Source organism: Macrobrachium nipponense, chromosome 44, assembly GCF_015104395.2.
Source record: "Macrobrachium nipponense isolate FS-2020 chromosome 44, ASM1510439v2, whole genome shotgun sequence".
NCBI lineage: Eukaryota > Metazoa > Arthropoda > Malacostraca > Decapoda > Palaemonidae > Macrobrachium > Macrobrachium nipponense.
The window spans coordinates 7,444,959-7,461,546 of record NC_087221.1 but is presented as its reverse complement, the minus strand read 5'-3'; the positions used below and the strand labels follow the sequence as shown (position 1 = coordinate 7,461,546).

General features: G+C 46.1%; 1 protein-coding gene and 1 pseudogene across 1 annotated transcript; one reads left to right on the top strand and one right to left on the bottom strand.

The window, feature by feature from the left end:
* LOC135204016 (uncharacterized) overlaps positions 1-16,588 on the bottom strand; it is a 167,630-nt pseudogene that overhangs the window by 40,932 nt on the left and 110,110 nt on the right.
* Positions 15,389-16,538, top strand: LOC135203825 (uncharacterized). Its single transcript, XM_064233796.1, has one exon. It carries the CDS (start codon positions 15,498-15,500, stop codon positions 16,521-16,523), a length of 1,026 nt encoding a protein of 341 aa, XP_064089866.1. The 5' UTR covers positions 15,389-15,497; the 3' UTR covers positions 16,524-16,538.

Here is a 16,588-nt window from a genome sequence, read left to right as displayed (position 1 = left end):
GATGCTACGGCACGCACAAAGGAGAATTCGTTGGATTAACTCTCCTCTGCAATGTGCGATGCTATGGCATGCGCACAGGAGGCTTCGATAATTGAACGCTCCCCTGCAGTGCGTGATGCTTCGGCACGCGCACAGGAGCCTTCATTGGAGAGAGGTCGCAGAGAAACTGTCTCTCCCTGTTGGGGATAATGCGCCAACACGCCGCTACCTTATACACCGCAGCGAGAACTACTTCCTAATGCGCACCATTCATTTGCGCGCCATGTTACTCCTGGACAGCGCGCCCCGGCAGGACGCGTGATTGTGCATGCGTCCTTTAGACAGTGATCACCTGTAAAGTGTGTTACCCAACACGCTGCCTCAGCAACAGAGTAAGCGCGCACCGAGACGCGCTACTGCCTGTGTGTGCCAACACGCGCCACCATAGCATTTTTCTAAACACTCTTGCAGGTGCTCTTGGTCTCCAGTATCATGCTCCAGATGTGCTCCTTCTTCGGAACGCTCTTCTTTGTCTACCCATGCAACAGGATGCGCAATTTCACCTGTAGAGCATCAACGCTCTCCAGTGTGTTTTAACGCGCGCGGCTCTAGGTGTTCTCCTGTGCGCCAATTTGCGTGCCATTCGCCTGCACGTGCTTACGTGCATTCAGAATCTGTGTGCGCGCCCACACTGACACACGCTCTTGCTCTTGCAGATACACACGTACCTGTTAAACCTTTTCCTCTGTTTTTTGCAATGTTTTGACACGGAAAACAGAGATGTCTGAGTCGGAGTAACTGTCCTCGGAACTTCCGTTGTCTGCTCCTTCTCCGGAGGTCCCATCTTCACTTTGGGATCCTCATAAAGCTGCAACCCAGCCATCCAAAAGGCAGCCATATAGGCTTTCACCATTAATCAGAGGTCGTCGTTCCCTGACTCTCCCTCGAGAACAAGGCCGCAAGCGGGCTCCTTCTTCATATAACCTTCCAGCCCCCCTTCCGATTCCTCTTTGGAAGTTTGGGGAGCAGTTAAGGGGATTTACTATCCCTAAGCTGCCACTAGTGCTTAACGTCAGGCGAGAGGCGTTCTGGAAGCAAAGGCATCCCGTGACTCCTAATGAGTCAAGACCTCCAACCTCTTGAGGTTTTCGATGTCCAAGGGCTCGTTCCCTTGTAGAGAAATATCATATCTCACCTATCGAGTTTGAACCCAGCCGAGATCCTCCTGACAGGGCTCCAACAATGCTTGTGGAGAGGGCTCCATCTCCCCTCTCTCCTCCAGCTTCGCCAGAAGTAGATAGGCGGCCTCCAACTCCACCTTCCCCCTTCTTGCAAGGGGCTGTCCGACAGGGGCATAAGGACCTGTGGAAGGCAGCGAAAAATCGCTCTCATGATTCCAAGCCTCCAAGGGCTCCTGTGGCTCTGGGGGCCTCGGATCTCGGACCTTCTGCCGCCCTTCATGAACGACTAGAGACTTGGCCTTTTTCTTCTTCAACACTGGACCCCTCTCATTCATGCCCAGGTGCATCAATGCAGAGGGAGGATGATTTTCACGAGGCAACCAATGATTCAGTTGGCTACCTTCCGGAACCAGCTGCTCCAGCTGTTCTGGAAGATGCGGCAGCTGAAACCACCTTCCGCAAGATCATCAGTCTCATCCAGACAGTAAACAGCCTAGGAGAAGCTCCAACTACTTCTCCAAAAGGCTGTACGTCGGCAGTCGTCCTTCTGTGTTGCGCCCCTTGGGGTGCTCGGTCCCGGTTTGAGCTAGCCTTGTCATCCCTGACAAGGGAGGCTCTGACCAAGGTCGATAGACAAGTTTCAGCGAGGAAGGACTCGCTGCGGGCATCTCGGTCCTCTAAGCTACTCCCCTCTGCTTTCCAGAAGCAGAGGAAGTACTATGTGGCCCAAGAGGCTGAACCTTCACCCTTGCCCATAAACCCGATGATAACATCATTGGCACCCGGAGTTTTACTCCAGACACTGCAACACCGAACCTCGACGCTCTCTTTCCAGATGTCGCAGCTCGAACAAACGACTATGGCAGTGTTGCAAGCAGCTTCATGGTTGGACTTATGGGGGGCACGGTGGGCTGTCTTGCCACCTCTGAGACTCCACAGCAGCCTGACAAGCAAGCGGACATGGCCCGTCAGCTCCATGACCTTGTTTTGTCAGGAGGTAAGGCTATGGAGTTCTTAGTCCATCAGCTTGCCAACCTCTGGGCCAACCTGGTGCTGAAGCACAGGGACGGCATCTCATCAAGGCTTGATCAAGCTGTGGACCCTCAGGATGTGACCTACCTGAGGAATGCCTCGCTTCAGGGATCCACCCCCTTTCCATCTTTGGATGTAAACGAGGTGAATGGAAACTTAAAGAGAGCAAGCCAGGAATCTTTGATGCACCGCTCAGCATCCTTCCGTCGGCCCCAACCTCCTGCTGCTTCTGCTCAGTGTTGTCCTGGCTCTCCATCTAGGATGGTTTCTCACCCTCCTGCCAGGGCTGATCCCTTGCCCACCTCCACCACTCGGCGGCCTAGAGGTACTCAGCCCTTTACGACCAGGGGTGGTCGAGGGCGAGGCAAACGCAGCAAGAGGAAGAGAGTCCGCCACGACCAGTGAGGAAAGCACTCCCTTCACTCTACCATCTGTGGGGGGATGCCTGCAAGCCAGATAGACAAGGTTGCAGTACCACAAGGCAGAGGATTAGACGGTGACCGTCCTCTGACACAGGTATCACGTCCCATTCTTCAACTCTCCCCTTCCTCTGATTCGACCCTCGAAGATGTCATCATCCTATCGTCAGGGATCGATGGAGGATCTCGCCCTTGAGGCAGAAGTCCAGGACATGCTGGGGAAGGATGCTCTTGAGGAGGTCCTCAACAAGTCTCTAGTCTTCTTCAGTCGACGTTTTCTTGTAAAGAAGGCATCTGGAGGCTGGAGACCAGTCATCGACCTCTCAGGCCTGAGCGAGTTTGTTCAGCAAACCCTGTTCAGGATGGAGACCCCCAGCATGGTCAGACAGGCCATTTGTCCTCTGGATTACATGGTGATGATCGACCTAAAAGACTCATACTTCCAGATCCCAATCCATCCGTTGTCCTGGAAGTATCTTCGCTTGTTGTAGCGGACAGTGTTCCAATTCAAGGTCCTATGTTCTGGTCTCTCCACAGCTCTGCAAGTCTTCACTTGGGTGTTCACCCCTGTGTCAACATGGGCTCATCGCCAGGGCATTTGTCTATTGCATTACCTAGATGATTGGCTGATACTGGCACCCTAGATGGAACTGCTTTGTCTCCACCGAGACAGGGTTCTGGCGTTTTGTCACGATCTGGGGATCCTGGTGAGCCACAAGAAATCCTCTCTAGAGCCCTCTCAATGACTGGTGTATCTTGGTATGATCCTCGACACTGCTGCAGTGAAAGCCTTTCCGACACAGGAAAGACTGGAACGCGTTCCGAGTGTCACTCCTCCCTTCCTTCGACAGTCCCAGCAGCCAGCGCATCAGTGGCAACAGTTGCTGGGACATCTGGCCCCTTGCTAGGAATGCCTTGTTCCAAATGGTCGGATGCACCTTCGAACCTTTCAGTGGGTCTGAAGAATCGTTGGTCGCAATGTCATGAGTCTCCTTACGAACTAGTCCCAGTGGAGGAGACATGTGCTCCGATCTCATGTGGTGGCTGGACGACGCGAACCTGTTGAGGGGCTTTCCCTTCCCTCTCAGTTTCGTCCACCTGATCTGCTCCTGTTTACGGGTGCATCCAAGGAAGGATGGGGCGCGCACATACTGTAACACCTGGCTTCTGGCCTATGGTCTGACCAGGAACGTCGAGATCATATCAACGTGCTGGAATTTTGAGGTGCCTTCCTGGCACTCCAGCATTCATCAGCTCTTCTTTGACAGGTCACTTGGTGGCGCTGATGAGCAAACCAACACCACCATAGTGGCAGGTGGTACCGTGTCTCTGCTGCTATGCCAACTAGCAGTGCAGATTCACAAATGGGCAGCTCTCAACTTGGTAGGGTTGGACAGTTTTTGGTTCATTCCAGGCAAACAGAATATCGTGGTGGACAATCTGAGCAGGAGGACACAATGGTCTTTGGCTCCTCGGATAGTGAACAAAATCTTGACTTTGTGGGGTTCCCAACTATAGACCTGCTCACTACCGCTCTAAACCGGAAGTTTTTGATTTACTGCTCTCCAGTTCCAGATCTGGTGGCGGTGTTCAAGGATGCTTTCCAGCACCCCTGGGACGGCCTCAGAGTCTATGCTTTTCCACAATTTTGCCTGATCAGGCAGGTGTTGAATCGAGTGCGATCCACACCTTCCCTGTCCATGACGCTAGTAGTGCTGAAATTGCCTCACATAGAATGGTACCCGGACCTTCTACTTCTGCTGGTAGAGACTCCGAGAGTGCTTCCGCCACTCCCCTACCTCCTATGCCAACCACATGTGAGGATCTTCCGTAACGTGGTGAGCTATTTACATCTTCACGTGTGGAGGTTATCCAGCAGTTTCTCGCAGTGAAAGGCTTTTCTTGAGAGGCTGCGACAGCAATGTCAGTAAAGTGGGCCCCCCGTATTCGCGTTCTTCGGATTTGCGGACTCAGGGAATCACGGATTTCTCTCTTGATCTTATCTACCCATTATTTGCAGGAAATTCGCCTATTCACGGGTTTTTTCCAACAATAAATAATCCAAAAGTAGCATATTTTGATGTTATTTTCATGACTAAATACATTTTTATGATACAAAAATGATTAACTAATTTTTTTTAAAATATATGATCATACTGTATTAGTAAACAAAAATGATTAACTAATTTTAAAAAATATTAATAATTGATCACTACTGTGTTAGTAGTTTTAATAAGATTAAATGATATCACATAATAACAATAATAATTCTCTCTCTCTCTTTCTTATGTTTTTTTGTATGATAAATAAATGATATACTAATTTTCAAATAATATAAATGTAAAGAGCAATCAATTCATGAAAGAAAATTCTAAAGTGAATTAGTAAGATTTTAGTTTATAAATTAAAAAATTATGTAAGAATGAAGGAAATCCCAGTCTTCACGCATCTTTCTTTCAAACTCCAGGTACCAAACTGAGGTCTAACGGCTGTCAAACATATCACGTAATGTGACTGGAGGGGAGGGAGTGTGTTTCTCTCTCTCTCTCTCTCTCTCTCTCTCTCTCCTAACTTCTCTCTCTCTCTCTCTCTCTCTCTCTACTGAGATTTGAGATTTTTATAGTACATGTATGTATAATTTGTTTATTAATATTTTCAAATGATAATGATAATAATAATTGTAATTACAAAAATCATATGCGATAGTATTTTACAGAAATACTACAATAATCTTTCCATTTCACTCTTTCAAAATAAGGATAACTCTCTCTCTCTCTCTCTCTCTCTCTCTCTCTCTCTCTCTCTCCTCTCTCTCTCTCTCTCTCTCTCTCTTACTGATGAGAGAATTTCTATGGTACATGTGTAATGTTCATTAATATTTTCAGATAATAATAATAATATGAATAATATAACTAATTTCAAAATTCATATGTGATAATATTTTAAAGAAATACAATAATCTATCCATTTCACTCTTTTAAATAAGGATTACTCTCTCTCTCTCTATCTCTCTCTCTACTCTCTCTCTCTCTCTCTCTCTCTCTCTCTCTCTCGCCACATGAGATACGCTGTCATAGTGGTAACTCTCGCCCTCTGTTTGGCATGGAAGTTTATGTATACAGTATATCTTTAAGGGCATTACTACATTTTATGGTGAAATAATAATATACAGTACTAGTTTTCAAATAATATTAAGTTTAATGAGATTAAACAATAACATTCTCTCTCTCTCTCTCTCTCTCTCTCTCTCTCTCTCTCTCTCTCTCTCTCTCTCTCTCTCTCTCTTACTTATGTATGTTTATTTGTTTTGTAATATAAATAAATGATTTACCGTATAACTAATTTTCAAATATTGATAAGATTAATTAAAAAAATAGCGATTCTCAGTCTTTTTTATCCACTTGGAGGAAGGAGGGCGGGGGAGTAGTAAATGACAGTTTGATATACGTATTGGTGGAGGGGAAGTAGTCTGAGTCTAGGATTTATTTCTCTCTCTCTCTCTCTCTCTCTCTCTCTCTCTCTCTCTCTCTCTCTCTCTCTCTCTCTGTTATTGGCTGTAGGTATATATTTTTAATGGTAAATGTTTAAGATGACTTTGAAATTATATTAATAATATAACTTCAAAGATTAATACAGTAATAAGTTAGTAATTTTAGGTATATTTGAAGTAGGATGTTATTTAAGGTATACATTTGGTATCTGAACTTTCAAGATAGGCAGTTATAAGCACCCCTGTTTTAACTATTAGCAGGGGTGTCTGGTTACACATCCCCGCGAATACGGGGGGAACACTATATACCTCAGGAAGTCCTCAATGTTTGTCTATCAGACCAAGTGGGCCATCTTCTGTGGTTGGTGTTGTTGGAGAGGCTGTTCTCTCGGAGCCTCTATCCCCTTGATTGCCAACTTCTTACTCTACCTCCGGAGAGAGAAGCTCCTTTCAGTCTCGGCAGTAAAAGGCTATCACTTGGCCTTGAGCCGAGTCATCAGACTGAAGGGAATTGATCTCTCTTCCTCGGAGGAACACTCCATGCTCATACGAAGCTTTGAACAGGGTTGCACTCCGTTATTGGCAAAGCCTCCTCCCTGGGACATCATTGCTGTTCTCAGGTCTTTGAAGAGAGCTCCGTATGAACCGTTATCCCTGGCATCTGATAGGGATCTCACCCTGAAAACAGTTTTTCTTCTCGCTCTTTTTTCCTCCAAGAGAGTCAGCGAGCTTCATGACTTAGCCTATACTGTCACTCATACTGAGCGCTGGACCAATGCTTGCTTCAGCTTTGTCCCTGGGTTTGTTGCGAAAACCCAGAATCCGACCCAGGTCGATTCTCGGTTTTCTTCGTACCAGGTTATGAGCCTGAGCACAGTAACCGAAAACCCAGATGAGCTATTTCTCTGTCCTCTGAGAGCACTGAGGTACTATCTCCAATGGACCAGCTCTACTCAACCCACCTTACAACATCTCTCTGTAAGTATGGGCCTGTCAAAGAAGAGGGTTACAAGGAATACCATTTCACATTGGATTCGAGAGATGATTTGCCGAACCGTCTCCCCTCCCTCTTCTCCACTTGCTGGTACCAGTCGAGTGAAGGCTCATGATGTGCGTGGAATTAGCACATCTCTTGCCTTCAAGAAGAATCTCTGTTACCCAGGTGATGGAAGCTGGCACATGGTCTCACCCTTCCACCTTCACCAGGTTCTACATTAGAGACTGTACCCACAGCTACCTCGACACAGCTGACCTTGGTCCTGTGGTAGCCGCTCAGCAAGTGTTTTAGCTGCCTCCGTGCCCTTAGAGGTCGGAAGTATCGAATCGAGGATCGAGGTTCCGTATCAGGCTGGGGGTGAATGTGAGAGTATGACTGGCCTATTTTCTCTTCACTGTTTCCCCTTACTTGGGGCCACAGCATCGAAACCTGTTCTCCAGCACCAATTTCGATACTGGTAAGCATTCCATGTCCGACTAGTTGTTTTTCTGTAGACACAGAAGTCAGTCTCCACACTCCTTTCCGAGGAGTGTGCTGCAACCCAACAAACCCGTTATGATTATATAGCCTGGTTTCGGTTGGCAGAGATCGTTCTACGCTCATGCCAACAAACCCGTTATGATTATATAGCTTTGTTTTGGTTGCCAGAGAGGGTTCTACGCTCAATGCCTTTGATACCCAAGCCGTCAGCCATCAGGTTGCATTTACCATGGCTTGCAGGGTGAAGGATCCATGACCGCGAGCTATAAGCCCGGGTCCTAGCATCCCAGGTTCCATTCTCAGCCAGCGAGACAGGACTTCCATCCCTACCTTAGGATGAGTCTCATAAGTAAAGGACGGAATGTTTTTATATGGTGTAGGAACCAATGACATTTTTGAAACTAAAATCTATTTTTCCCTAACCATACAAACCTGGAATCCTTTACTTGTATGGTCCTGCCAAACACCCATCCCCTTGATTCAGGGGTCATCATGAAAGTCCTGGCTGTAATCAAAGTGACGACTCATTGAGCTGGTGGGGAGGCGGTGCTTCCACACCGCCGGGCAGGTAACTACCGGCCCAGTAGTTACTACCTCGGTATATAAAAGAATGTATTAGTCAGTAGTTTCAGCTGAGCTGCAATCTATCCTAAGTTAAGAACTCCAGGTTTGTATGGTTAGGGAAAAATACATTTCTGGGCTCAGCTCGTGTCGCTGCGCGAAATATCCTTTAATCTATTATTTCTAGGGTAAATGTACTAACACATACCAGAGAATAAATAATAAAGAAAAAGGTCAGTACAACTGACTCGCTCACCCTCCAAGAGGGTGTCGGTATGAAACACTATGCGAGTGAGACCACTACCACGAGCCAAATGCCAATAGAATTCTCCCACTACAAAAATCCCCCCAAGAGAGAGCCGACCCACAGAGTGGGCAGCAACTACTACTACTCCATCCCATGCTCCCGACTGCTGCGCCTCTGGTGGTCATCCTTTTCAGTTAGCGCACACGAGGGTGGACCGGGGCATACAGTTGGTCCCTTCTAACCACTCCGTCTCGCTGAGTTACGACACTCCGCCACGCACTGGACTTAGTCCGGTACGTTCGAGTTTTATAGGTTTAAGATCTATTATGTTAAACTAGTAAGTTTATCTTAAGCTACCTTAAACCATCCCCCCTCCCTTACCTGTCTCACCGGATCTCTCCGGGGGTTATAGCCTATTCAGGCGATAAGGGAGGGGTTATGCCCAAATTTTTTCCGAGCTCCGGCATGCAACGGAGTTCTTCTGTCCTTTAGCAGCCTGTAAGTGATAATCTTTAAGATACTCCTGTGTCTTTTCACTTACAGACCACCAACTGTGAGCATCCGGGATGCGCCGCCACACTTCAAGACCCATGTGGACATGAAGTTTGCCGGTCCCATGCTCCATGCGCGACTCCACACGGGGACATCCAGGTCTGGTACACGAGACGTTGTACCATCTGTTATGATCTGGTGAGCCAGCTCTTAGACGGGGTAAGTATTCCAACTACCGTTAACTGGTCCTCATTTGTTATAGTGCTTAAGTTTTTACATTAATCTCCCTAACTTAAGATAAAAATTCATATGGGGTTTTGTAGCCCCTATAATTTTAAGTTAGCTTTTAAATTGGTGGTTTTAGTTTAAGTTTAATCTTAAAATCTAATCAATACCCTCTCTTCCAGGCTCCGGCTGTGAGGATACCGCACTGGCAACCCTGCGGGCCTGGGTCGGCGGTTTTGGGAAGAACGCCGCCAAGGGTATGCCTACATTCTTGAGAAGAAGTTGGCGGTTCTAATCTTCCCCGAGGCAAGGCACAGGCTACGTCGACCCAGCAGAGGCGGCCCCGACTATCGCTTTCATCCAGCAACAGCTGGCTGCCTCGTTGACGGACCAAGGCCAGGACATCTCCTCGGAAGTCGCGACGCTCGATATTAATGTTAAACCTATGGTAGGTGTAGACGACTGTTGGTCGAGGTAGGTACGTTGGACACCAACCCAAGGGATGCCCTTGGGTGCAACTGGATCTTCTACCCCTGCAACCTCTCCATCCTTCCAAGGCTTTACAGGTAATGAACTATATACTTCTCCTGACGCTTCCGTTAGACCCAAGGTCAAAGGTCAAGCAGTGAAAACCTTGACGAAGACGTCGTCGTCGTCTAAAAAGACGCGTCGGCGTCGTCTTCTTCTCGTAAGTCTCCGGCTAGAAATCCCGGAGTTCAGAGAGATCTAAGCTTCTGGGTCCGGCTCTAAGTCCTCTAGGAGTAAATCCTCCAGGGAGAGATCTCATACTCCAGCGGAGTCGTCAGTTCCGCTACCTTTGGTTCGGTTCAGAGCCACCCTTCCACCTCCGCAGCAGCTCCGGCTTTGGACTCCAACGCTGGTCTGTTGCAACAAGTGGGCGATCTGGTTGGTTCTCTGAAAAACAGCATGGAACAAATGATCTCCCGGTTGTCTGATAGGATCACCTCTCAGGACAACATAGCCGGACTGAGCCAAGCTCCACTAGCCTCTTCTCCACCTTTCAGCACAGGGGGAGCCCATTACCCCCGTATGACTCTCTACCTCCGTTCTCAATGAACAACCCTTGGAGAGTAGCGTCATACGCCCCCTTCCAGACGGGCTTATCTCTATCCCGGAATGTGGAACTCGGAGGATTGAAGACTTCGAGTTCTACCCGGAAGACCTTCAGCCTCCGTTCATCGGCTACGCCAGGCTCACCGCCTCAGCCATGACTCGGGACGATAAGGTACCAAAGAGACAGTCCTCTATTCACGAGACCAGGCTCAGAGAGAATGGCTCAGGTGTCTAGAGGACATGGATTGTTCCAACACGAAAATCCAACCTTTTAAGAGTCCGTTTACGATCTTTACGATGGAAGAGAGTACCCCGCTCCCTTTCTTGACAAAGATCGCGACAACCACCATTCCACAGCCCAGAAGGGGGATTCCATGCCTCAAGCTGAAGGAAGCAGATCCTACGTCTCCTTTACTTCCTTCAGCCGGTGAATTGTGGGAAGATTTGCCCAACACCATTCTCAGCTGGCAAACTCAAACCAGACTGTGCTATGGAGCAGTTTGGTGAGAAGCTACCTAGGCTTCCAGATAGCCTTATTCAGGCGGAATTCGATGCCAAATCGCGGTTAGCCAGGTCTATTAATTCCATGGCTATGTCCGAGGTGGCTACCATTGCCTATGGGTCGGAGCCACTCTTTAAGCTTCTTACCAAATCTTTGACTCAAACGGTGCAGTCGGATATGTTTGAGTTCGCCACTGCTAGGACGAATTGTAGGAAACATGTCCTACAAGAAGCAACAATTCGGCACGAGCGAATAAGTTGCTTACGTCAAGCATCTGGGGAGCAGACCTCTTCCCAGAAGCGATGGTGAAGGAGGTTCAGGCAGAGGCTACGAGATTGAACCAAAGCCTTAAAGACCGTTGGGGTCTTACGGCCAAGAGACGACAGGATCAAGCCGGTAAGGGTAAGGCTCAAAGGAAAAGCCCATGGCGTTTCCAGCCCTACCAGAAGAAACGCCACGCTTTTCTCAGCAGGTTCCGGCTGTTCCCTTGGTGCAAACAGCCCAACCTTCTACCTCAAAGGCTCAATCGCAGCCCGATTTATGTTATCACCCCTCAGCCTCAACCCTCCACTATTACGCTCTCTCTCCAGCCTACAATCAGGTCTTCGAGGGTCAAGCTTCCCAGAAGTATGACCGCTCGGGTAAGGGAGGCAGAGGTAAGCGATCCTTTCGTGGGAGAGGATCGGGAGGTCCCTTTAATAGAGGAAAGCATTTCAGGGGAGGCCGAGGAGGCTACCAAAACCAATGAGGATTTTCAGGTAGGAGGGAGGCTGTTCACTTTTCGCCACGGTGAAACTTCAGCAAGTGGGCTCAGAGCATTGTGTCAAAAGGCCTGGGTTGGAGCTGGTTAGCGAGCCCACCCCCATCCAGACCTTTCCCGCCAACTTCCTTCCAAGGAATTGACGGAGTATGCGGAGGATCTCCTTCAGAAAGGAGCTATAGCGAGAGTCAACAGGTTTAAAATTTCAAGGTCGCTTGTTCAGCGTGGCCAAAGAAAGGCTCACAAAAAAGAAGGGTAATCTTAGACTTGTCCCGCTTAAACTTAGCCATTCGCTGCGACAAGTTCAAGATGCTCACGATCTCGCAGGTGCGGACCTTACTTCCCCGTGGGGCCGTCACCACCTCTATCGATCTTACAGACGCTTACTATCATATCCCTATTGCAAGACACTTCCGTCCGTATCTGGGCTTCAAGATAGGAGACCAGACATTCTCCTTCAAGGTAGTTCCTTTCGGGCTCAACGTAGCACCCAGGGTGTTCACGAAGCTGGCGGAAGTAGTAGTTCAACAACTAAGATCGCAAGGGGTTATGGTAGTAGCGTATCTCGACGATTGGTTGATCTGGGCTTCAACAGTCGAGGAATGCAACAGAGCAACACTGAAAGTGATTCAGTTCCTGGAATATCTAGGCTTCAAGATAAACAGGACAAGTCAAGACTCACTCCAGAGTCAAACTTTCAGTGGCTGGGCATTCAATGGAATCTATCCTTCCAATACTCTGTCGATTCCATCAACCAAGAGGAAAGAAATAGCGAAGTCAGTCAAGCAATTTCTGAGTCACAAACTGGCGTCAAGAGAACTCAGGAAAGGATCCTGGGTTCACTCCAGTTTGCATCAGTGACAAACATCCTGATGAAAGCCAAACTGAAAGACCTAACCAGAATCTGGCGCTCACGAGCAAATGTCAGGTCCAGGGACAAATTATCCTCAGTCCCTCTGATTCTACGGAATCGACTCCGGCCGTGGGCGAAAGTCAAGAACTTGTCGGTATCAGTGCCCCTTCAGTTTCCTCCCCACCAGGGATTACCATCCACACAGACGATCATTAAGCGGTTGGGAGGATATTCCCAGTTCAAGAAAGTTCAAGGAACGTGGTCACCTCAGTTCCGCCAGTTCCATATAAACGTACTGGAAGCAATGGCAGTGTTCTTGACTCTGAAAAGGTTACGTCCGCCAAAGTACTCCATATAAAGCTAGTCTTGGACAGTGCAGTGGTAGATATTGTATAAACAGAGGAGGTTCCAAATCACGTCATCTAAATCATGTCATGGTAGCCATCTTCTCCCTGGCGGACAAGTTCAGTTGGCATCTCTCCTCCACCCATATAGCTGGAGTGAGAAACGTCATAGCAGATGCTCTATCCCGATCAGTACCTCTAGAGTCGGAATGGTCACTGGACAACAGTTCGTTCCAATGGATTCTTCAGAGAGTTCCAGGCCTACAAGTGGATCTCTTCGCATCTCAAGCGAACCACAAACTCCCATGTTATGTGGCCCCCAACCTGGACCCTCTGGCCTATGCCCACGGACGCCCTGGCTCTAGACTGGAACAACTGGGAGAAGATTTATGTCTTTCCTCCAGTGAATCTTCTCATGAAGGTATTGAACAAACTCAGGACATTCAAGGGTCAAGTGGCTCTAGTAGCCCCAGACTGGCCGAAGAGCAATTGTACCCTCTAATTCTGGAACTGGGTCTTCGCCCTCTTCGGATTCCCAGTCCAGGCTCTCCCAGTCAGTACAAACGAAGACTGTGTTCGCTTCCTCAGGGATTCTCAAAACCCTAACTTTATGGATTTCATGAAGTTTGCAGCGAAAAGGGATGCGAATATTGACCCTCAAAATATTCTCTTCTTGGAATCCGATAAAAGAGATTCAACTTTGAGACAGTATGATGCTGCTGTCAAAAAGTTAGCAACCTTCCTGAGAGAATCAGATATTACGATCATGACAATCAATTCAGCTATATCCTTTTTCAGATCCTTATTTGAAAAAGGCGGCTTAGCAGCTAGCACGATACGACAAACAAGTCAGCCTTGAAAAAGATTTTTCAATTTGGTTTCAACATAGACTTGACAGATTCCTACTTCTCATCTATTCCCAAGGCGTGTGCTAGACTTAGACCTTCTGTAAGGCCTACGTCAGTATCATGGTTCTTAAACGATGTTCTAAAGCTGGCTTCAGAAAACTGATAATGACACATGCTCGTTATAATGCTCTTAAGAAAAACTCTATTTTTATTAAGCTTGGCCTCAGGAGCTAGAATTTCAGAACTGTGGGCTTTATCCAGAGATCCGGATCATATTCAGTTCCTTCCCACAGGAAGTGCTACTTTCTCCGGAAACGTAGTTTTATAGCTAGAATGAAGATCCTTTGATGAGGTGGGAACCATGGAAGGTACTACCCCTTCCACAAGATGTATCTCTTTGTCCAGTTTCAACCTTACGAGCCTTTCTGTCTAGGACCTCCTCATCCTCATCGAGTCCTCTCTTTAAGAGAGAAAAAAGGTGGTACTTTATCTATTAAAGGCATCAGACAACAAATCCTGTACTTCATTAAACAAGCCAATCCTGACTCTTTTCCAAAGCACTGATGTCAGGGCAGTAGCCACCTCAATTAACTATTTCCAACATATGAACTTCGATGAGTTGAAAAAGTATACTGGATGAAATCGCCGACAGTGTTCAAACGTCATTACTTAAAGTCCTTGGAAGCTCTGAAATTTTCAGCAGTAGCAGCGGGTAAACATAGTTTCCTTTCCCCCGACTCTACCTAATCTTTAGTAGAAGATCCAGTCCTCCTTTCTACCTGCCTCACCCAACAGTTCGTCTATTCCTGCCTTGTTCATCTACGGTTACCTTGTGTCTTAGCTGCTTTTATGATGATGTGTGGGTGTCCCTTATTTTTTTTGCTAGGGGCACTCACAATTGATTGTGGATATTGATCTCTTGGATGTCATCCCCTTATTTTTATGCTAGGGGATACATCTTATTTGTAATGGTTACGGGTTTTGTATATTAAGTTATATACATTCCTTTATATATTATTATTGTTGAGTTTTGTTTTGTTCAACTTATTATGTTAATTGCTCTGGATTTCTGATACATATCTTTACACAGATACCATTTTGTTACATATATGCCATATTACCCCTGTATATATGTAAATTACCTTAAATTAAGTTTAATTTAAGCATATTTCTATTTTGTATCATTGTGTATATGTATCCTTATTAGCCAATTATATTCTTTTATTTTATTTTACCTTTATTTTGAGACTCTTTTTGTTTTGTTGATTTCTGTTTACAATCTTGTGCTATTTCTCTGGTACGATTTCGCGCAGCGACACGAGCTGAGCCCAGAAAAGGGATTTGACGTAAGGAAAAATCTATTTCTGGGCGATTGGCTCGTGTCGCCAGCGAAATCCGCCCTACCCATCCCATCGCCCAAGATTGTCTGCTAACTTCAGGATGGCCACCAGAGGCGCAGCAGTCGGGAGCATGGGATGGAGTAGTAGTAGTTGCTGCCCACTTCTGTGGGGTCGGGGCGGCTCTCCTCTTGGGGGGATTTTGTAGTGGGAGAATTCTATTGGCATTTGGCTCGTGGTAGTTGGGTCTCACTCGCCATAGTGTTCATACCGACACCCTCTTGGAGGGTGAGCGAGTCAGTTGTACTGACCTTTTTCTTTATTTATTTATTCTCTGGTATGTGTTAGTACATTTACCCTAGAAATAATAGATTAAAGGATATTTCGCTGGCGACACGAGCCAATCGCCCAGAAATAGATTTTTCCTTACGTCAAAATCCCTTTTTACTTTCAAAAATGCCATTTTTTGAACAAACTGGTATTAAATGTTTTGAATTATTTATAATTAGTGTTGTAAATATCATAAAGATTGTTTTATGTAAAACATTTTTACCAGAAAGTGACTAATGCAAGATTGTATCATATATATTTTCAGTATAATGGAACTCCATCTGTGCTTAGAGCTTTGAGCAAGCATTGCCCTAGTTTGGAATCTCTTTCTTTTTTGGAACCGCGTATGGAAGTATCAATTTTAGAAAAAGATATATTACCAATTCTCTTTGGAGTTCCAGCTTCTGCTGTTCATAGGACTAGTTCTTTAATCTGCAGATTTGGTGAAGATGAACATTTTAGAAGTCAGTTTCAGGTGCAATATCCTAATCTCAGAAAGTTAAATTTAGATGAACTTTATTTTGAAGAGGATCTTCTTCATGATGTCTATACATTGGTAATGGTATTGCATCCTAAACTCACATGTTTTGGCAAGTACACTGGGCTGACTAAAAAAATGTTGTCAAAATTTAGACGACTTTGGGCAGAAAATAATGGTGGATCATACTCAAATATAGAGCTGTTTTTGACAAAAGCAAAATTTGTTGACAGTGTGTTTGATTCTCACAGTGATACTGAAATAGAGCTAAAATACCTTGAAAGCATTGTGTCAATGTTCAAGTCATTGAAGTCAATTGAAGTGCAAAAGGACAACTTACTAGAAAAAGATATCGGCAAGTTTTGCCAAATGTTTGCTCATCAGGTTGAGGCTTTTTCACTTAGTGTGTTGCCAATAAGTCATATATCAGCTTTGAACAATATTAAACATCTGCGCTTAACATTTGCCCAGCGATATTCATTTGACCAGGTTCATTTTATATTGGATAACTGTGCACAACTGCAAACTTTAAGTGTACATGGTGTACTAGTGGAACATTCTCCACATCCATTACCTGTTCAGAATAATGTTGGAATGCTGCATAACGATCAGCATATTCTTGAAAATCTTTTGGTTGAAGAATTAGCAAATCAAATTCAAGACATCCAGGCATTTATTGAAGAACCCGAAGGAAATAATCACTTTCATGGCTTGAATCTTGGTGCTGGTGTGCGACATCCTCCATCTTTGAGACCTAGATCAACGTATAAGCAGTCTAAATCCCACTTGAAACTGACGACTTTACGAATTGCATCATTGCTGGAGGCTGAAGAACAGCCTTCTGAGGTAAATATTGACAGGCCATTTTGTGCCCGGATTTCAGTTGACACATGAGATTTGCTATTGAAGTACAGTACCTTTTTTATATTAAATTTACTATGGTTTATTATAAGAGCACT

What these genes read in the sequence shown, in the direction of transcription:
- LOC135203825 (XM_064233796.1), top strand. Translation starts at nt 15,498, where the DNA reads ATGGAAGTATCAATTTTAGAAAAAGATATATTACCAATTCTCTTTGGA.